Source organism: Fukomys damarensis, unplaced genomic scaffold, assembly GCF_012274545.1.
Source record: "Fukomys damarensis isolate Sample0158 unplaced genomic scaffold, DMR_v1.0_HiC HiC_scaffold_36, whole genome shotgun sequence".
In the NCBI taxonomy this organism is placed as follows: domain Eukaryota; kingdom Metazoa; phylum Chordata; class Mammalia; order Rodentia; family Bathyergidae; genus Fukomys; species Fukomys damarensis.
In genome coordinates, this window is record NW_022900948.1 from 5,918,269 (window position 1) to 5,941,161 (window position 22,893).

At 38.1% G+C, this 22,893-nt stretch overlaps 1 protein-coding gene and 1 pseudogene across 1 annotated transcript; one reads left to right on the forward strand and one right to left on the reverse strand.

Annotated features, from left to right (window-relative positions):
* Positions 1–2,467: 2,467 nt before the first annotated feature.
* Positions 2,468–3,385, forward strand: LOC104864215 (annotated as a pseudogene).
* A 4,014-nt stretch (positions 3,386–7,399) lies between these two features.
* Positions 7,400–18,427, reverse strand: Eqtn (equatorin). Its single transcript, XM_010627020.2, has 7 exons — positions 18,274–18,427; positions 17,897–18,046; positions 12,469–12,531; positions 11,759–11,803; positions 10,758–10,817; positions 9,436–9,592; positions 7,400–8,502 (listed from the first exon to the last, which is right to left on the reverse strand). The coding sequence occupies exons 1-7, from the start codon at positions 18,380–18,382 to the stop codon at positions 8,202–8,204; spliced, it is 885 nt and encodes a 294-aa protein (XP_010625322.1). The 5' UTR covers positions 18,383–18,427; the 3' UTR covers positions 7,400–8,201.
* Between the last annotated feature and the right edge of the window lie 4,466 nt (positions 18,428–22,893).

The following is a 22,893-nucleotide window of genomic DNA, read 5'->3' on the forward strand; positions in this document are numbered from 1 at the left end:
TTCTTAGAAGGTGAATGAGATGTCACTAATGATCAATGTATAAGTCTTTCAAATGGCTAGATCATTCCCATGACTGATGAAAGTATACTCAGACCTTATTAGTACAGAGATTATTAGTATTCTAGCCTGATTTACCAGCGATTATTAAAAACCGTGTCAAACATAGCATGATTTGGATATAAATTATTCTCTTCATTATTATCAAATGGTGACAGTTTGGAACAATTCCAGAAGCTGACCTCAATGTTAATAGGTGTGCATATTTTCTCTTATGCCAATACTTTTCCTCTGTCCACAAGAAAAAGTAATTAAAGCATTAGTCTATTCTCTGTCTGGTGGGTTTCAACAGTATGTGTTCACGATAACTTTTCTTCAAACACAAAACCACTGCTCCTAACAACCACAAAATCTGAGAATCAACAAACAAACAAAACTCTAAAACACCTGGACTCACACTCCTGAGAAAAGCCAGGACTGTGACAAAACATAAGGCTTGATGTAGCAGCGAGCAGGTCTATTCTGAATTTTTACCATGAGAATCAGGACCACTTCCCTCTGTGCAAGCTACACTTTCCTATATCAATTGTGGAACAATTTATGCATCCCTTTCTTTTCCCAAAAGATATTTTAGATGTGGGATGAGGTACAATTATGTCCCTTACAGCTCTGATCTGAGATAACCTACAGGTTTGAAAACACACATATGCTTCCTGTTTCTGCAATCAGTTTTCGCTGGGTTCAATAGCCTTTCACCTTACCATTTATTCTCTATTAGAAAGAAATGAAACCAACTGAAATTCAAAGCAAGCTATTGGGAAGATAACCTTTTGAAGGAGGGAGAAGACACTAACCTCTGAATAACTTGCCAGATATGCATGTTGACATAAGCTAAGCTTTATCTGGCTGCCATGATTTGGAAAGGGCTGTTAAACACCTCTTTGGAGGCATTATAAAAAAAGTAGTTATACGTCACAAGCAGTTTAATCTTTCCTACCACACAAGAAGCTGTATTTGGACTGTTAATTTTGAAGCTTAAAGGCACATTTAAAATCTTTCCTCAGTTAGGAAAAGCTGATTTTGATAGGTGACTACTGTGTCCCCGTAAAATTAACGAAGTTCTCACTGCTGGCTCTTGTCCCACTCCTTCAGCAGGGTTCTCCCCGCCCCCACCTCTCACAAGAGCACAGGAGACCCCTTGTAGTAACTCCACGTGGGGATGGTGAAGCAAGCGCGGATCAAACCACATAAGCTATGCACGGCATCTTACACACAGCAAACCCATGAGTGCAGTTCATGAAGCCTCACGGGATTCCTTACCCACAGGAGGGGACCTTACCTGGGCTTTGCAGGGACACCACGCAAGAACCTTGCTCCTCTCCTGCTGCTCTCTGGCTGGAGCTCTGAGGGCCAAGGCAACACCTGCAGGGAGAGCAACAGGTGCCTGAAGTTCTTTCTTATTGGTCAACAGCACCAGCTCCTTCCAAGGTCCGAGGTGGGGGGAGTGAGTGGGGGAGGGATGGGAAGAATTTCATTCTGCCGGCCCACAACCGCTGTCCTCAGCCCACAACCGCTGTCCTCAGCCCACAACCGCTGTCCACTCCAACATCTCTGGAACCACTCTCCACCAAGGCAGTGTTTCAGACAATGTGTGACCACCCCATGAACAACAACCTGAAAGGACCCACCTCCACCTGCACTCTTACAGGAGGGAGGAAGAAAAAGGGAACAGGGGCTAACACGTAAGGCTCTTTTTCCAGGGCCAGTAGTACTGGGAAGACACCCTTGGGGACTCTGGAAAAACTTGGTTCCCAGCTCTAAGGCAAGTGCTTCCTGTTCTCTCAGCCAGCACAGCCGTCCATAGGAAGTGACCCTGAGTACTTTAAGGTAGAGTGAAGCATGATCTGGGACTCAGGGCTGACAAAAAGCCAGGCCCCAAGATGGGGACCCAATGTCCAAGGCAAGGGCTCAGGTGGCCTGGTGAACAAAGGTCCCATGCTAGACTAGTGGGATCCTCGTGTCCAGCAATGTGATAAAAACAAGGTGATTGATAGGTGGTACTACCAGCCTCTGTACCCCTCCAAAGAGTGCCTTTGTTCTGCTTGTGCTGATAATTTTAGAAAAGTTACAATTGAGGGCAAGACTGGTGTGCACGTGTAGCAGATCCGAAACAGTCCTGCGGGTGATTGGCTTGGAGTCCCGCAGGGTATGAAGGCACCCTCCACAATACTTTTCCCAACATACCTGTCCTTGTAAGGCTAAAACTTCTGTAGGAGCCTTCCTCCTTTAAAGTCTTGTGATGGAACACCTGTTTGACCCATTCAATAGGATAAAAGCTCTGCGCAGGAACATGCAGTGAATGAAAGAGACCTGTCATTATGCAAATAGCACTCTGAACAGACCCTCGAAAGAGCTCTCCTCTCAAAGGACTCAAAGCTTGTAACACAGTATGAGAAATTAGATGCTGGGGAGCGACGTTTAATGAATGGAGCCTTCCAGCCAGCCACGGACCTCTTTGGATCCATTACCTTACATTCCCAGTCAGATTTGCCCACCTCCCAGCCTGAGGCTCCCCAGGACTTCCAGGAGTTTTCCCGTGATCCCTACGGAAAGACACCCTTTGCAGAGAGATGCAGTATTGATCTAGGAAACACTGGAGTTGTCAGTGAAGAATATATTAAATGTCTCAAGGGCTACTGTGACAAACTTCTCCACGGCCTGACAGTAAAGCTGCTAGAACCAGTTTCTGTTTCTGCAAACAGCTGTTCCTTTAGAGTCGATGACCACACATAAAATCTACAGATTCATGCAGGGCATATCCTACATTTCTTAAAAAAAGAAGAAACCCAAAGATGACTTCTGTCCGGTGGTGATAACAATGGTTGGTCTTTACCCAGAAGACTCATGGAAGTTTGTCTTCTGACAGATGGTGTGGGGACTTCTATACCTCATGCTATGAAGGCAAAGTAAGTGCCACAAAATATCTTCCAGTAACTATTCCATTTCCGATAACTATTTTATTCCCGAAATCACTAGTTGTACTGCTGCGATCCTGTGACACTTCAATGCATGAGACTGGACATATATTTGGGCTGCGATGCTGCCAGTGGCTTGCAGGCCTAATGCAAGGCTCCAACCAGTTGGAGGAAGCTGACAGGCGCCCTCTAAACCTTTACCCTCTGCTTCCGCAAGTTGTAGTGTGCTATTGGTTTCAGTATTGTAGAAGATACAAGGCACTGGTAAGGTGGATTGATGAGGAATCCGCTGACACACCAAGGGCAACTCCAAAGCATAGTCGTGAGAACATGTGAATTTGCTGAAACCCATGGAAGCCTTTAAGGAATGGAAAGAGTGGCTAATAAAATGTCTGTCTGCTCTCCAAAAATAAGTCTTCAGACAGGAGTAATAAAATACTTGCATATTTTTTTTAAAAGTTACAATTAATGGTGCTTGTAAAAGTGTGCTTACTACATTCCCGGAGTTCCTACAGACCCACTTCTGGTCAGACTTGCCTGCTTATAACCCCACAGGTGACCTCTGTTTGGCCAAGATTGGTATGAGATGTAGTTCTTTTTGTGTGTAAAAACCCCCTAGATAAAGACACCCTGTGGCAACCCTCTTGGGTCACCTCCTGGTATGGGAGCTTTCTGCTTTTGCTCTAAAAATAAAAGTTTTTGATGATTTTCTCTCTTGACTCTGCCTTGCAGTTCTTTCTGGGTAGAGAAAAGAACCCACCAGCCAGATAGCAACAATATGCACAACTGATAAATATTGAACTAAGGGAGCTATGATACTTCAGAATGAACAGTGCACTCTTAAAAAAGAGGCTTAGAAAAAAAAAATGAGGGCTGGGGACTTAGTTCAGAGGTTCCGCTGCCAGCCTCGCTAAGCACAAGGTCCTGAGTTCAATCTCCGATACCAAAACAAAAAGGAACTGTTATTGCAGAAATTTCTTAAATATGAACTAAGTCAGCCTTGTAGATCACCCTATGTAGAGGAGAAGGTTACATTGGGACACGGATTGGAAGAACTGCTGTTGTAGTTCTGCACATGGAGCCATGACTCAGAAGGTCAAGGCTTCGGTCTTGAGAACAATGAGATAACATTCTGGGAACAGTCTGTTTGGAGAAAGTATATGAATAACTAGAACCAGGTGTTCATAAAAAATGTTTTCTAACGCTTTGCTAGAAATAATCTGTAAGGAACTGTTTATTCTCATGGGAGTATTGTGCATGTATCTAGTAAAAACTGAGGTTGGTGAGAGTTGGCTGCTGTTTGCCTGTGAGAGCTTCAGCCCTCTACTTGGTAAAACTACTTTCCTGCTCTTTGGCTATCCTTCATGTCCCTGACAACAACAACCCTAGAATATTCCAGTACTTCCAGTAAAGGAGCCTTATACAAACAGATATGAATTTGTTCAAGATCTGAGAGCTTTTTATAACATTGTGCACATGGCAGGATTCTGCTGGATTTGGGTTTCCACTTTTGGACTTCAGAGTTAAACCTCTTTATGAAGGCTTAAAAGGGATGGGTTCAAAGCCCTTACGAAGGACTGCTGAATGCCAATAAGTATTTGACCCTGAAAATTAACATCAGTGCCAGCCTTGCAGCTACCTATCCCTTGAAAGCTCTTCAAGTTGTTTGCTTGTCCATGAGGAACAGGGCATAGGTTTAGAATACTCATTTAAATGTTCAGAGAATTATTTCAACAGATTGTTTGTTTCTTCAAACAAATGGAATACACAAAGGATGGCTATTGCATCTCTCAGCACTTGCAGCCACTTGTGATATTCTGCAGGATGCAAAAATGTTCACCTGTGCAAGACTATTATAGTATTTATGCTTCATCAGGTATTGACTCTATTATAACAAAATGAGGATACTGGTTGACCGCCAGGGAATGGGCAAATATCAAGCTATTTTACTGGGTAATCTAAACCTTGTCTTGAAAAGTGCCAGAGCCAGAAATCCATCCACTTGCTCCCAATAACAGAAACTGACTCTGATTTAGAATATAACTGCCTAAAAATTCCCAATGCAGTGTATTCAAGCAGACTGGGTTTACCAGGTCAACTGTGACACCTCATTATTGGAAACTATACATTGGTGAAAGTAGCTTCTTGGAATACAAACAATTTGGAGCTGGGTAAGATAAAACTATGCTGGATAACGTAATAGAAGCTCATGCTCTCCCGGTAATGCACAAAAAGCTGAATTGCACTCACTAAAGCTTTACAGTTTTCATAAGGAAATGAATAAACATCTATACACTACTTTCAGTTATGTGTTTATGAAAGCACATGTCCTAGAACTACCTGGAAAGAAAGAGGGCTATTTGGGAAATCAATACATCAAACAGCTGATGGAAATTCTGGCCTAACTTGAAACAGTTGCTTTACCAGACCAAGGACTACTGCATACTGTTCATTACACCAAAAGGATGATTCCCAAATAACTAGAGGGAATCAGAAAGCTGAAGGAGCTGAGAAACAAGCTGTTAGAGTGAAGGTCTTTGACATCCCATTTGAACTTGGCTAAATTTAAAACTCATTACACAGTGAAGGATGAGAAATGTGCCCAAGAATAGAGCTTCTCTAATACAGACCCTCACTGTGGAAAATTAAAGATCACAGGACAATTTTATTCTGTGAATCCCCGGTGTATCTAATATTCAAACATCTACACAAAGGGACAGATCATGGCAAGGATGTGTTGACAGATTTACTACAGCCTTATTTGAAAGGCCTGTATCTTTAAAAGGCTATGCAAAGAATTACACAAGGATGCCATGTGCTAAATGGAACACCTCTCGCCTCAAAGTGTGGTGCAGTATATAAAGGTTTCTTTGAAGACTGGCAAGTAGACTTCAGGTTATTTATTTATTTGTATTTGTGAGTACTTAGGCTGGGTAGAGGTATAGTCTGTTTAAACTGAAAAGACAACTGACATGACTATTTGCTCAAATATTTGTTCCAAGGTTTAGACTGCTGAAGTTTATTTAAAGTGAAAGGGGGTCATGATTTGTTTCTACTCACCCAAAAGGTGAGTAAATCTTTACAAATAGCTCGGAAACTTCATTATTTTAGAGAATGAAATCAAAATCAAAAGAAGTAACAGAAAACATGAATCAGACCTTAAAAAAACTCTAAACTCTGTCAACAGACCCATTTAAAGAGGGATAAGGTTTGGCCCATTGTACTGCTTTGAATTAGGGTATAGCCCCAAAGTGGTCTTAAATTAAGCCCTTTTAAAATTGTGCATGGCAAACAATTTGTAGTGTTTATGTTAGGCGATCCACCTTTTAAATTAGAAAATGAAACCAGGATTTAAAAAATATGTTCAGCAATTCAATCAGAAATAACTGCCTTGTTTTCATTTGTCCTTTCTCCAGATTTGCCTACCCAGTGCATAAGCCACATTACCCTTTCCATCCTGGAGTTGAGCTCATAGGAGCAGAGCCTTAGATCTATCACTCTAGAGTAAAGCAAGAGCTACAAGAGGGACATACTTCTGGGATACCCTGTCAGATCCTGCCTGGGTCTGCATGTAAGGACAGGATCTTAAATATTTATACAAAAGGATAAGATAATTAAGATGTAATTATGAGGCTATGGGTTGCTAGGCTCTTTGGCAAAAATGGTGCTTTGTAGCTGGAAATGATGGCACACACTTGTAATTTCAGCACTCTGGGAGGCTGAAGCAGGAGAATTACCAGGTAAAGATCGGCACTGGCAGCTTAGTGAGAACCTGTCTCAAAATAGAAACTTTTAAAAAGAGGTAGGGATATAGCTTTATATGAAGACCCTGGGTTCAATCCCCAAGATTGCAATAAATAAATAAATAAATAAATAAATAAATAAATAAATAAATAAATGGTGTTAAGTATTAGTCCTCAGACAATGTCTTGGCTGGATAAGGGCTATTTGTATAATTGTACATCCTGCTCCTTGTACATTAAATACTTTGTCCCAAGTAAATAAATAAAAATAAATAAATAAATAAATAAATGGTGTTAAGTATTAGTCCTCAGACAATGTCTTGGCTGGATAAGGGCTATTTGTATAATTGTACATCCTGCTCCTTGTACATTAAATACTTTGTCCCAAGTAGAAAGGAGCATTAATAAAATTAAACAACAGGTTACATGGGTCCAGCAGACTTTGGAGCATCAAACTTTATCTAAGCAGTTGAAGACTCCTGTTGCTATCTGGGAACAGATTTATCTTTGAAGGAATTTTAAAATTAAGGTTAACACTCATAATAACAATGAGTCTACTCAGGATTTAAGAGTATCATATTATGCATGATAACACCTTTGACCACCTCTTCCCAGTGGGGAGAAACAAGGAATAAAAAGTTTGCATTTCACTGTGTCAAAGCCTTCCAATACAAAAATCGCCCATGTTCACTTCCATTCACCAAGTACACAAAATACAGTCAACACCAGTTTCCTATGGAAATGAAAGAACACTGACAGTGGAGAATTGTAGCAGCACCATTAGTTTGAAAGTTGTCTTTGGCAGACTTACTTTCATAGCCACTCCCTTTCCCTTTCCACAAAGTTGCCTACCCGCCCTTGTCATCCTTTATCATCCCTTGTCTTTTGTCCAGCGTCCTAAAGAGAAGCCCAACCTGAATAGTTAAGGTGTCAAATACTAAACAATCTTTCTTTAGAATTATGCGATGTAGAACATCAAATGACCTTCAGATACTATCAGAATATGTTATATTCCTTCTTGTTCTACCTTGTCACTCAACTAAAAGCATGCAAAGAAGTTTAAAGTGGAGAAAGTGTCTGTCTAAAAATAACTAGAGGAACTAACCCAATGTGATTGGGTCCGCTGGGATGTTCCAGAAAAATACAAAGGAAAGACACATGCTCGATGCTGAGGACTTCGTCAGCACATAAACCTCCTGCCCTGTTCCTCCTTTCTCTCCATATTAAAGACAATTTGTACTCCTGTATTCCGCAAAATAAGCCTAGAGGACAATACCCTTTTCCCATCTTCCAAGTAGTTTGCCCCGAATGAATCTGATTCCACATCAATTTCCGTGTCATGATTATTTGCTTTTGAGTGATGAGATGCCCAGTCCATAGTCTGCTAGCATTAAAGTATCAGAAATTTTACATATCGCAACAGTTTCAAAATTACGACATTAGTGTCAGGCAGGAAAATCATTTGTTAGTTATAAGAGGGTGTTATCTATTTGACATCGTTGATTTCCTCATTTGGATTCTCACTGCTGACGTCACTGATTTCCTCATTTGCTTCCTCACTGATGAGTAACTCCGACTCCTCATGTAACCCTATGTCATCTAAGGCTGTTATATTTCTAGACATTCTTGAGCTCTGCTTTCTCAGATCTAAATGGGCACCACTCCAATACGTGCTGCTCTCTGCACTCTTGGAAAAAGATGTATCTGATACACCTTCTGATGGATGAAAGTATGAAAGCATGGCCAGCTCTGGGTTGATAGAGTACTGACTCTGACTCCTTTTGTGACTGAAAAAGAAAACACAGATTAAGAATTGTTTATAATTGGATATATTTGTAATAACTTAGAGAAGACTTCACCAAAATTAAAGTATAAATGAATTTTGTCAATTTTATTAGTTACTCAATAACATTACATAAATGATACGGGATTTAAAAAATTATAATTTTATTGTACTGTGGCTTGTGTGGATGGAGCATGTTTCAGAACTCAAGACTATAATTTAGAAACCAATTTAGTAAAACAGTAAAGATTGCTTTGGTACAAGTTTAATGGAAAATGTGCAAAATGAACTATAATTAGAGAAAATAAATTCCTACCATTAGAGTTTTAAAGAATCAGAAAAATATACCATTCATGAAAAACATCATAACCAAAACAATATAATTAATCATTACTTCATTACTGTGAACACTAGGCAATTTTGTTGGAATTTTTGAAAATAATTTCTATTACTATGTGAAGAAATTTTAAATAAACAATTCCCCATCCAGGTTTGATTTGAACTTCATAGTTTATTTTTAGGAAAAAGATCAAATGGATAGGCCTTAAGATATAAGTGTGACAGAGAGATCTGCTGTTTTTTGAAGGCAAGGCTTCCTTGAAGGAAAAGCCAGATATGCTATTCAAAAGAGAATATATGGTCCTTCTACTCCAAGGCTATAAATAAGCATTATCTAGATCATCTATGTACTCTCTAGTCGACTATGACTACTTTTACCTATCAATGACTTTAAATTATTGGGGAAAAGCTCAAGAAGGATGAATATTCCCTGAGAGATGGCTCCATGCTCCTTCTGAGTAGGAGAAATGGAGTAAAATGAACAAGTTAGAGTTACATAATATAGGAGTCGCATTTTCCTAACGGTTTGCTGAGGCAGGAAGGAGTCAGCTGCACGGCATACATTAGTTATAAGGATTGCAGATGTCAGGAGCCTTACCTCAGCTGCTTCAGCTTGTACAATGTGGCAATGAAGGATATCACGAGGGAGATAGAAATGAGGAGGGCCATCAGCGCAATGCCCAGCATTAATCTGAGCTTGAGATTCTGTAGGTATGACTGGTACTCTTCTTCATTTGTAGCATTTACATCAGAGCCTGAGAGGACAAGAAAGAAGGCGTCATGGAAAATAACGTGTCCCGCACTCTTTCTGCAGGAGTAAGCGTTGCAGAGAAGCCACCACCATCCTCAGTACTCACTGCTCCTGCCCAACAGAGGGAGGCCACCACCAGGGCAAGTGCCCTTTTCTCTTTAACCTTCCTGGCAATCTTGGAGCAGCCATCCTTGGTTCAGTTTTGCAGGATCACAGAGGCTTATGAATTTTCCCCTGAGTAAGTAGCAATCTGATTCTAGATCTGGATTACCATATGCCAAAATAGGTATGTAACTGATTTCTTCCTGCCCTTATTAGACACCAGTTTGAGTAATCTATCATCTGAAGAGAGTTTGATTAATTTTCACACGTGTAACCAGTTCTGCAGGAGAGAAAGGTATGTGCTTTTTGGGGGAATGTCCTGATTGCCTCAAAAGCTGAAAGTATGGTGTGCTGAGACTTATCTCATGAGACCAGCGAGCTGAGTTTTTATTACTGAGCTGTTTAAACCCAGTGTGTCAGACATTTACAAAACAAAGGAAGAAACTTGTTAAACTTTCTATAACAAATAACAAAATCATATCTAAAAATAAAGCCTGTTTTTAAAAGACTGAATTGTACATGTTCCTCACTCCCCCTCTCCTCTATGTGGCTTGTTGATTCTGGGTATAGAAGCTATGAAACAAGAAGATGGCACCAGTCGCCTGCAAAATGTTAAGTGGAGAAAAACACTCAGGACACAATGAAAGATAGATAGTATGAAAAGGAGGGAGAAATATTTTGCAACAGGGAAGCGGGCCAAGAGATGGAGAGAGGGGAGTAGGAAAGGAGAGGAAGGGGATGACAAAACATGTGCTATGTATTTGTAGCAACTCTCCACGAAGAATGCAATCACTATGTCATGCAAACGTGTACGAATTAAAAACCGCCCTGTACCAATTCCTCAGGGTGAGTGTAATGATTATGTACTGCAGACATATATGAATGAAAACGGGAAAAAGAGTGCTCAGGAACTGTAACTCTTCTAAAACAGTAAACGTCCCCTCTGACAATAATGTCAGCCATCAGGATTCACTCCTATGTATACTACCCTGTACTAGGGAAAAACTATTGCCTTGCAGCCACTAAAATGAATTATGTATCTATTAACCCAAGTGCTTTGTTCTTACCTGGAATTGGTTGCAGTAATTGATCTTTATCATCCATGCTCACTGTTGTTCCTTTTATAGCTGTTAAAACAATAAATTGGTGTTACGGCAAACAATCACCTGAGAAAAATTATTGTATGTATAATATGTTCAGTTGGTTCTCATTATTCATGATTGTTATTATGTTCAATATGGCAAAGAGCACTATAATTTAAGCCTGAACCAAGCTTATCTCGCGCATGGATTTTCTCCATATGGCACATTATGGGCTTCTGAATTCAGGAAGAATATCCAGCAATTTAATATGACATTTGGGGCCAGATGAAGGTTTGACTATATGTGTCACGTATAAACAGTTTTTGTAATCTCTGCCAGTGTTCACAAATGGCTTTGACATCATTTTAAGTATTGCTTTTTGGGGCGACAGAGATCTTGGTGAATAGGTGGGACAGAATACAAATAAGAGTATAGGCAAAAAATTAGGATTTAATATGATATATTTCACATTTATTATACATATAGAAATAGATATATATATATATATGATCCATGCAACATATTCATATGTATGCATCTCCCTAAAAGCATATTTATATATGCATGTATAGATTGATATGTACCTTGTATTATAGATGCATGGTTATATATTCAGGCTATATACATTTCTTTTATACAGGCATATATTTTGATATATAATTTGTACTTATATATTTATGCATCCCTATGTTTTTATGCTCACACTGTTTCAAATATAAAATGGGACTGTACCAGGCAAAAAAAGTCTTATTTAACTCTTTTAATCATAAATTGAGTGACTATATTTTAATATTTGTAGGAGAATAAAACTTCTTTTGTGAAGGAGAATAAAAACCTGGTTTTTGTACTGCATTTGCTATGACATGTGCAGCCAAACATTCACTTACTGATTCTTAGTATTAGAAGTATTAAGACTGACTCTGGCTTTCTTACATAAGATTTTAGAAAACCAAAACATTTCCCCAGCTATTTAACTGTATATTTACCTTTAGCTAACATTGACCAAAATGCAGGCACATTTGGGGTTGTTCCTGTTTACAAAAAAAGGAATGAAAGTTAAGACTTCATTATCTTCAAAAAAGACTACTCATTCAAGACATCACAGAAGCCATCATGGGTTGTTAGGGCTTCGCAAATATTTTATAAGGAACAATATTTTTGGCAGGAAAGTAAACTGATGATGGTTATTTTGCAGCCTCCCATTCCCAAAACTCCTTGATGGAATAATCTTAGAAAACATTTAATTATTGACTCTAATCAGAAATACATTTATTCCTTAAATAGGTAGAAATTTACATTATTATCAAAATAAATTATATTTATAATATGTTTAACATATTACAGTTCTAAAAATGCAAGACATATACATATTTATAGGAATAAACATATTTAAAATATACTTGTATTTTACATATGAAATATAATCACTTATAAATATTTGATATAATTATAACACATTTACTAAAATAAACTTAAATTGCTAAAAAGCTCAGTTACTATGCCTTGTCAGGTATACTTAAAAATTCACTCTCAGACTTTCATCACTTACAAGAGTTTAGAGTGACTTTAAAATATAACAGTATAAACTCTTTAAGCATATTATTTTCTTTATGCAATGCTCAGAGTAGTGACTCTTAAATTTTCAAGTCATAGAATGATGTGGCTAAAAATGAATACATCAAAATAATTTTAATACTTTGGTTCTTTCTAAGAGCGGCTTCATTTTCTTCTTCCTTGTTTGTAGGCGTACTCATTCTGTCTATGAAAAGAGATAAAGTATTAGTACCACATAAAAATAAGAAATAAACATCTGAAAATTGGCATATTCTAAAGACAAAAATGGAAGGAAGACAAGAGACAGAAGACATTAAAGGCAAAGACATTGACATCTTCCTGAAATAGCAAAAAATGGGAGGAAGAAGGCATTGAAGAATAACATTTCTGTGATACCAAGTTGCCTTGGGTGAGGTTAAAGTTTCTAAATTGTGAAAGAGAAGAAAGGCAGGGAGCACGAGACCACAGGCTTCCTGTAGAGGAGAGGGAGAGCAGTTGGCTTGAATGACTGTCTTTCCCAGGTTTCCTAAACAGGCTTTGAAATGAGATTCGCATTACCAAGTGGCCTGGATTTTGCTCAGTCTAAAGAAAGGGAAGAGGGAGGCAGCACAAATGTCTTGTACACTGGGAAAGAGTTTTGAATGTAAAGATTTTGAAACTCAATCTAGAATGTGTACCTCTTCAGGTGTGTCACCAAAAAAGCCTTTGGGAACACTTAGTTTGGTCATAGTAGTGAACTTTGCTGAATACAGGAGTCAGTGTAGTGGAATCTTGGTTCATGAACTTAATTCTTTCCATGGTTCTGATTACAAATGGAATTGGATAAGAACCAAACCAAATTTCCCATAAGGTCAATACTGAACGTAATCATTGAATTTGAGTATAAGTTCCGTAAGTTTGCAGACCACCCCATAAAAGAAGAGTTCTACAGAGAGACAGAAATTCAGGCACAACCCACAAACCTACTACAGGCATCCAGCTGACAATAGAGAGTAGAGAAGGGACTCCACTACTGGAGTTGACATTGCTACAGATAGGACCCAAAATAACAGTAAGTAATCTTTAAACTCTGCTATGCACCCATTAATGCTCTATGAGAGAGAGAGAGAGAGAGAGAGAGAGAGAGAGCAGATTGCCTCAGTTTACCCCCTTGCCCTCAGAACTTTAGGAACTGTATTTAAGCAAGTCCTCTTTAGTCAAAATTACACTAGAGATCTCTATTTCCTTTTCTCTATTTCCTTGAGGGGCTTGGACTCTAGATTGTCCCTACTATGTATGAACATGTTGTCAGAGCCTCTATTAAGATGGTAGGAATCTTTCATCAGAGGCTTTTTTTTTTTTTTTTTTTTTTTTTTTGAGACAGGATCTCACTATGTAGTTGAGACTGACCTGGAACTCACTGCGTAGCCCAGGCTGGTCTTGAACTTACAGTGATCCTCCTGCCTCAGCCTCCAGAGTGCGCCACCACACCCGGCCCAGGCTAAGTTTCTTGATGCCTTCGGGTCCTAAATTGTCAGCATAGTTTTGGACCCAATTCTGTGAGTCTTATAGTTCTCAGTACCCCATATCCCAAGGGAAACCTTGGAACCTGGTCTGCTTTGGAGCTGGCTTTTTGTATCTTGTCTACGCACAGCAAGATTATCTAATTAATAATGAATTAGAAGGATTATCTAATTAATGTCTTTGAAGATAGATAATTAATTATCTAATTAATGTCTTCTCTGGAAATGTCACTGTCTCAGGATTTGGAATTGTTCAAAATATTCCACTATGACCAAGTGGCTTTATTATAATTAGATATCTAGTGAGATTGGTTTGTCCCAATGTTAAAATTACCATCACTAGAAATAGTCTCTCTTCCTTGTTCAAAGTTGTTGAGGATTAAGAAACAGGAGCAAAAAAATGTCAATTTAAGAAACATTATAATTTCCCAGATGCTTGTTTTTTTTTCCATGTAAATCAAATATACAAGGTGCACAAACACAATACCTGCCTTTTGAGTTGTCAGTGCAGTGGAATACAGCCTGGAGGATATGGTGTGTGAGTAATTGTGAGAAAAGCCTAGGGGTTGTCCCAGGCCTCAGCTGGGCCCCAGAGTCACAGAATAGACCTGGGACATTTTTAGGCATTTTTAGGAGCTAAGGCTTCTTTCCTCCACAACCTCTCTGGTGCTGCTTTGAAGTTCTGCTTTAAGGGCTTTTGCAAGTGTAATGGTGCTATCAATACCTACACTTCCTTAGGGCAAAGTTCAGATCTGTTGTTGCTCTCACAGATATTTCAGAAACAGTACCATTTGAATTTTGTGTGGTGAGCACATCTAAAAAAAAAAAATCAAAAGTCTTGAATACCTGGTTAAATCAGTTGTCCATTGCTTTTTGTTCACAAGATTTTGTATTTGTTTTTTCGTTTGTTTGTTTGTTTTTTGTACTGGGGATTGAACTCAGATCCTTGCACTTGCACAGCAGGCAGCAGAATCGCTAAGCTAAATCCCCAGCCCCACAAGATTTTTCTAAAAAGTGTGCTGAATGATCCACCCCGCAAAATTATAAAACTATTTGATTCATTTTTCATGCGTAAAATAAGAAAACAGAAGCAAATTTACATTGAACATTCTCAAGAAGAAAACTAAAACTTTAAACTCAATGACTAAGAAGCAATTTATAAGGAAACTCACAGAAAAATGTGCAAGTTTATAACAGATGCCAAAGTAGATTAGAAGATATGCAATATTATCATGGATTGATTGACATCACTGAAACACTAAGTAAGAAGTCTTCATTTGAACTTTTAGTTCAGTAAAGAGGTTTGGGGACAGGGATTTAGCTCAGTAGTTCTGCTGCCTGCTGCACAAGCACAAGGTCCCAAGTTCAATCCTGGGTACCAACTAAATAAATAATAAATAAATGAATAAATAAAAAATAAAAGCTAATGAACATACCTACTCAAGGGATCAAAGTAAATTGTGTCAAAATGACAGACTGAAAATGGCTAAAGGGGAAATGGGAAGGGGAGGGACATGGAAATGAGGGAAAAGAAAAAATGAAAAAAAGGAAACAAAGTCTTTGTAAATAGGGAAGGGTAAAGGGGGTGAAGGGAGGGCACCGGTATGGGGAAAAAATAAGAACCAAGACATATCACGTAAAGGTGCAAGATTCCAATAATAAATGTAACCGTATTGTTTGCTTTAAATGTACCAATAAACTTAAGGGAAAAAAATAGTTCAGTTCATACTGCAGAACTATTCTGAAGAAAAACACAATGGCAGACTGAATACCTGTATACATTGGTCATTTCCAAAGTCTTGTGGAATAACAGAAAATTTTATATACTCATGAATATGAATATGTGCAAATTTGCTGTTCACCTAAGTATTCATTTTCCTCAGTAACACATATGAAAAAGATGGCATCATTAATGTTTAAATATTTTTGTGGAAATTCTGAGATAGATCTTTGGGAGAAATAAAGGTAATAAAATAAAGGTTATAAGTTAAGAAAGTATAAAAGTTAAAATATTGTGCTATTTTTTGTAGAAAACAATCAAAAAAGAATAAAACTTTAACAATTGACTCCATTTCATATGAGAATTTTAGATTATATTAAAAATGAATATCACACAAATAATTACTTTTAGACAATCAGCTATTCTGGCTTTCAAAAACATATTTTAATCCCTATTTTATACCATATAAAAACAAAATCAGGGCAGGGAATTTAGCTTAGTAGTTCTGCCACCTGCCTCACAAGCACAAGGTCCTGAGTTCAGTCCCTGGTACCAAAAAGAAAACAAACAAACAAACAAAAAAACAAAATAAGATTTTAAACTTAAGAGTTAAAAATAAAATAGGAAATTCTCAGAAAAGTTTAGGGAAATAAGTTAGTACCCTGGATTGGAAAAGTCCTGTCTATCCAAGACATAAAATAAAGAATTTAAAAGAAATTAATCAATAGAATTGATTTCAGAAAATGGGAAATTTTCTCTAGGATTAAAAATACTTAAATAGGTTTAAATGTAAGAAATAGTGTAGAAGAAAGCTTTTAGTAAATCACACAAAAAATTAATAAACTGTATATAAAATAGGGCAAGATTATGAACAGGTAATAAGCAAAATATGGTAATAAGAACAAGTAATAAGAAATGAAAATATCCAATAAATAATAGAGAAAATATTTAACTTCAGTACAAGTGACAATATATTTCTCACCCATCACACACAAAATATTCTGTTGCAGATATTCATTATGGATGATGTTGTGGAACATTTTTGTAGAATATAAATTGGTAAATAATTTTTAGAGGGCACTTTGGTGGCAGCTACCAATATTTGAAAAGATTTACCTTGTTTTCAACAATTTCAGTAGTTGATATCTCACCTGGGAGATACACCCAAGTGTGTATAAAGAAAAAAGCTACAGATAGATATAGCTCAGTGCAAAGGCCTAGTACTTAAAACAAAAAATGAGTAAGGTAGACAGGAAAAGAGTTCCAGAGTTATTAAATGAGAAAAGTAAGTCCTTAGTGTGAGTCCTTTTATGTGGGTGTACAAGTACAAAATTTAAGAGGGATATTGAGTCCTCAACAAAACAACAGAAGTACAAGTTATGCACTGAAGTTTTCAAACTTCTGCATGTATATGTATAGCTTTGTTTTCTATTTTTTAATGTTAATAAAAATTATAGCATAATTAAATGTTATCTTAATTTTTAAGCAGGGATTCTCATGAACTTTACGCATTTTAGAATGGTACATCTAGTAAGGACATGGAAAGGAAGTCCATATGAAGAATAGTAAATTATAAACTAAATTTTAACGGACCTTTGAAATATGTAGAAGTCACACTGTCAAAGGCTGAATTGCGTCCTCCCCCCAGAAAAGCCAGTGTGGAAGTCCTAACACCTGGTACCTCAGAATGTGACCTTATTTGGAAACAGGGTGATGGAAGACGTAATTAAGAGTAGGTGGGCTCCTAATCAGACATGACTGATGTCCTTACAGGAAGAGGGACCTGTCGACAGGGACACACAGGGAGAAACCATGTGAGGAGAGTGAGGCAGAGACCGCAGTGATGCTGCCACAAGGCAGGGACACCTGGGGCTCCCAGAAGCTGAAGAGGCGGGAGGAGCCTCACCTCATGCTGTGTGGAGAGGCTTTATTTGATCAAGTAAAACTCTGATTTGGGACTTGAAGTCTGGAGAACAGTGAGCAAATAGATTTTGGATGCTTTGAGCCACCTAGTACTCATCGTGGGCTTTAACAGACCCAGGAAATGGCTTCTTATCTTCAAAGAAATACTTGTTACCTCGCTGCTGAATTAAGTCAATTTTTATTGTGAACACATACCTACCACGTCCTGAGGAACCATGGTGATTAGAAATGGATACCAAGAGAACCTTGTTAAACTTCATACCATCTCATGAAAAAAGTTGTAGGAAATAAGGATTTCATTTTATACACTTAAAAGTTTTCAAGGTAAGCTAGAATTGAAGAAGTAGGTAAAATAATTGCGTTTAAAGTTGTCAAACTAGAATAATCAGGTTTTGTATGCACTCTTATTTCCTTTAAAGACTTACATTGTTTTATGTCTTTATAGTAATTGCCTGTTTTCTCATTAGCAGGAATATCATTCGAGTTTTTTTCTCCCTCATGGTGTGTAGCAGGATTATTAGCCATATCTTGTTCTTCATGATTATCTTCATCTAAAGATATCACATCAGGTAGCTCTAAAAAAGTGTGACACACCAACAATCACAAATATGTTGACATCCTTTTCACTTTCTTTTTGCACAGTATTTTTCATAAACAATTTGGATTTAAAGTCCAAGTTATTTCATATGTCCAACAAAAAAAAACTATAGCACTCTTACAAAATTACCACATGGCAGTTTTCTGAGATTAAGAGTCATCCTTGCTACCTATTATTTCTATGAAATTTTAAAATTTTACTCACCTCCCATACTGGGCTCAGAATTGCTAATCCCTGAGGAAGAAACCCCAGATAAAAATATAAAGACTATAACATTCATTAAGAAGTTGATGTGGGTTATACAGTAATCCATTCTTTCTCCTTAGAGCTTTCTTCCTGTGGCATGGCAGGAAGTTATCCAAGGGCTAACCAGGACATTATGACATCGCTCGTCCTGGGAGTTGGAATGCTGGGGAGGATTACCCAGAGCTTTGTGACTCTGTCTTAAGTGTATTTCATCTTTGATACTCTGACAGTGTTCATTTTGTTTGTAAAACTGTCATAAGATAGTCTATAACAGTTAAGGAATTGTTTCCATGAAAGAATGTTATTAGTTAATGGATTTTAAAGAATCATTCTCATTATTGATATGAAAAGACCTTTCAGATTTAAAAATTTATAAGATGATATAGTCTTGGATAACTGTAATCATAATATCTGTTTGAAACCATTCAGAAAAGACAAGATTCAGTCCCAAAACCCAACAAATTCTGATTCACATTGAACTACTAAATTCTTTAGAAAGAGTTTTAAAAATTAATTCTTTTAGCATTTTAAGGCCTACACTCTTCATAAAACAAAGTATTTCTCTTAATATTTCTTTATCAACAAACCCATCTTTTGCTTCACATAACTATTGAGAAAATGACCTAGTATTTAGTCTTAGGTAGAGATGACATTAGGTAGAAGTGGACTTGACAGAGATGTTAGTCATTTATTAATGACACAAATTGAGTAATTAACAAAGACAAGGAACCAAACACACAATATTTCTTCTCTTGATATTAAAGGGTTGCCTAGCTTTCCTCTCTTTAATTTTAATTATTTTTGGTAATAGGTTCTGAACATCACAGGACAAAGCAGCATGACTTCAAAAGGACACAAAAGTGTATCCAGCGTAGGGAAAGCTCACAAATCAAGTCCTACCTGCAGTTCTTTCCTCAGCATTCCTGGTGCCCTGGAAAGTAGGTTCACTGTAGCCTAAGAGAACTTGAGAACTAGAGAAGTTGGGCAGGCAAGCAAGGCCTCAAATCAAGACTTAGTCAACCAAAGGAAAGTTAAGTGGTCCCATTAATGGTGCTATTTTCTGTCTAGAACATGTAACTCAAACTCTCGTGAAAGCTAGGAGGTGGTAAGGAATGTGAAAAATGGCTGGTGGTCTCTGGAGCTCTTTCTTTTTGCATCTCTAGCCGGTGGTGTCACAGGAAAGCAGAGAAACCTGAAGGGTGTGTGCGACCTGTGTTGCTGCAAACCACTGCATAGCTTTGAGGGGAGTAACTCACATTTCAAGGGTGAGGTGGTGACATCTGGTGGCAACACCGTGTATTGCTGGCGCTACAGAGGAGACAGCCAGCTACAGAAACATGTTTACACCACGTACCTCTAAATGTAAGCAATAGTATGGAAGAAGCTCTTAATACAGCATAAAAATGTGTGGAACATTGCAGTTGCTTGATAAACAGGTGAAGTCCAATCTCGTTTAGTTCAGGAGACATGTAAGGGTTTGCTAGGGAATAGATTTACTACATTACACATAATTTATAGGATTATTTTATAATAGTCACCCAAAAAGTCAAGTGCAGAGGAGTGCAAGAGATTAGCCACACACTAGAGACCCAAAGAATCCAGCCAAGAGCCTGGATCCCACTGCACAAGTCTAGCTGAAGGCCTAGAGTTCAAGGCAATGTCCTCCAGGAGTCCAGCCAGTGGCCCAGAGCCCAGGGCAATGTCTCATTCTTATCCAATGTCTCATTCTATCCACATGGAAGGTCTGTATCTGAAAGGCCCAAAGGCTTGTGGTGGAGGCCAGAAAACCTTTGCCTGTTGGTTGTCACCACACTGAGGGATCTACAGTGAAGCCAGGAAGAGATGCTCTTACTGAGGATCAGAGATTCCCTGAAAAGGAGAGCAGCCATTCCCAGTGATGACAAGGACTGGAGCTCCTCCACCGAGAAAAGCCAGGTTCACATCAGGAAAACCATCTGCAGCAAGCTTCTTCTAGAAAATCAGCAACCCCACAATCTTCCTCTCCCGTTCTGTTTTTATGCCATTGGCAACAATCTTCAGGTGGGTCTTCCGTGCCCAAACCATGCTGATTCAGTTCAGCTGGGCGTTACAGGTTGATCATTAACTAATCCAACACAGGGCTAAAAGTCAACTGAACATTTTCTGACATAAACAGAATTTTCTTGTTGTTTTATCACATATTTTTTGTTCTACTGAGTCTTCCTATAGTCCTAGGATATTTTTATTTTTTGATATGATAAATGCTTCAATTTACTTCATGGATTTCTCTCTATATATAGTTTGTCTTCATGCCTAAAATAAGTAGCACTGGTACAATTTTCAACTATCCATATTTTAAAGAGGCAAAGTATACCAGTACCCTACTAGGTAGGCCAATACAAGTAGAATAGGCAATGAAGTTAAAAACACATAAAATGAAGAAATAAGACAATGTTATAAAATGGCCCAAAACGTAACTTCAAAGAACATTGATTGAGTCAGTCTATATTTTGAGAGAACCTATTAAATGCCAATAAATTCTACAAGCTATAGTTGTCACAGTTTGAGAATAAAACAAAAGCCTCATTAAAAATTTTAACTAGAATATTATCCTTAAATCTGAATTGTAGATTCGCACTTTCCATAAATGATTAGTTACACCATTGTAATTTTGTAAAAGCATAAAATGAACTTTAGTTCATCAAAATGAACAGGGAACTGAGATTTTCTTTATTTCAGTTAGTTGAGAGTCATCATGTCATACAAGACGGTTAATTCTTGAAGAACAAAAATCTTTCAGTAAAAAATAAGGAGGCTCATTTGAACAGAATGACTTCTCTTTGTGGGACTGTCACAATTTATTGTGCTCTCTGGATCCTTATCTTTTGTTTTGTGTTAGAATATTGAGATCCAGTTTAAAACTAGAATACTGCAAAGCAGTGCAAGTATTTCTGCTATCCTAAGATCCACTGTTGTGCTGGATTTGTCACCCTGAGATCAGTCTTAATAGCTTCAGCTACTATCCAGCTGCAGTAAGACTTTAAGGCTCTTTACTCCTAAACTGCAATGTATTCAGCTATAAAATATGATGGCAACAATAGAACCTGCCTCATGGGTTATAGTTAGGGTTAACTCAGATTAGCCAAATAAAATGCTTGGCATGGTGACCATCTCGATACAAGGACAGAGTGTTTCTGTGTGTGAGCTCAGCACAGTTCCCAGCAGGAAGTTGGTACTCAGCTTTTACGTGTGCAGCAGATCACTGGATGGCCACCATCACTTCCCTAGATGGTCAGAGTGAAGATAAAACCGGAGGCCATAGGTCAGTATCTAGCACAGTGTTTGGATCAAAGTTGACCTTGAGTAACTAACTTCTGAACCTTTCTTTCCCAGAAATACTTTTCTGATTTCCCATAACGTACTTCAGCACACCCATGTGCAGTGTCCCTCATCATTTCTAACACAGCACTTCAGGATCTAAACAGCACCGAATGTTCGTCTAAAAACCACCTCACTTATCTTGCTTTCCTCTTTGCAGTAGGGGAGGGACTTGAGCATCTTTCTGTCAATCCACATCGCACATAGTTTTTTATTTTTTTGCAGTTTTAGGGGAGAATACAGATGCTAACTAAATATTATGAGGCCAAGGGCAGCATACTTTCTTCTGGATGCAAATAGGACATGGCAATGTTATGGATATTTATTTCATAAATAATTATTTCAGTTAGCCTTAAAATGCAGGCCTGCATGACATCCTGACATATACTGATGGAACCATGAACTGGAGAACATTTATGGTCTGCACAACTTCCACTGACCTCAGAGGAAGCTGCACAAGTCAGATGAATCGAATAGTGCTGCTTTTAATATGTGATTTCTATGCATTGCTAAATTTAGCTAATGGAATATAGACATTAATAAATCTTACACTCGGAGATGGTGCTAGCTTACCACTTGCACATTTTGAATTGCTTGTATACCTACATGTTACATATTATGGCTAAAGAATTAATGCCAGTGAATTTCTTTAGTGGAAGAGAAAAATTAGCCAAAATTAACTGTGTTATTTCTGCAAACTACTGATTCTCAAAGATTCAATTTGTTAAAAAGTCTGCTTGGATTCCTATAAGTGAAATCCATGTTTAATTTTTGATTTTACAGCAAGAAACAAAACCTAGGATTGTCTCATGTATTCTTTCAAGATACAGGAAACCTCTTCTCCTGTGATGGGCAATTCCTTCTGGATTTGTGGATCGGCTTCTGTTTCTTGCTCTCTCAAGGAATTCCCTGGGCCTCTAGTTTTACCCTTGCACCACTCAGCATATGGTGAGCTGGTCATTCTGACCTTCTTGGTGTCCTCTTTAGATTTACTGTTCCATCTATCTCTGACTGAGGGCCCCCTTTATAATCTTCAATGTGAAATACATTGCGACCACGGTAACCCATTACCAGGAAAGAAACTGAAGTCAGAGTTGCTGTTACATGGAGCAGGTGTGCAGAAAATGGGACAATCTTCGAAGGTGCCCAGTGGCAGATGGGTGAAGGCAACAACTCTTAGCTGTGGGTTCTGCAGCACACTGGTATGGTGTTATAATGCAG

Bases quoted from the DNA above. Each gene is read 5' to 3' on its own strand.
- Eqtn (XM_010627020.2), bottom strand. From the start codon at position 18,382: ATGGATTACTGTATAACCCACATCAACTTCTTAATGAATGTTATAGTC. The intron at 11,804-12,468 runs GTATTAAAATTA...TTTTGTAAACAG, and splicing joins CGCTCTTAGAAAGAACCAAA to GAACAACCCCAAATGTGCCT. The intron at 10,818-11,758 runs GTAAATATACAG...TTGTTTTAACAG, and splicing joins TTGGTCAATGTTAGCTAAAG to CTATAAAAGGAACAACAGTG.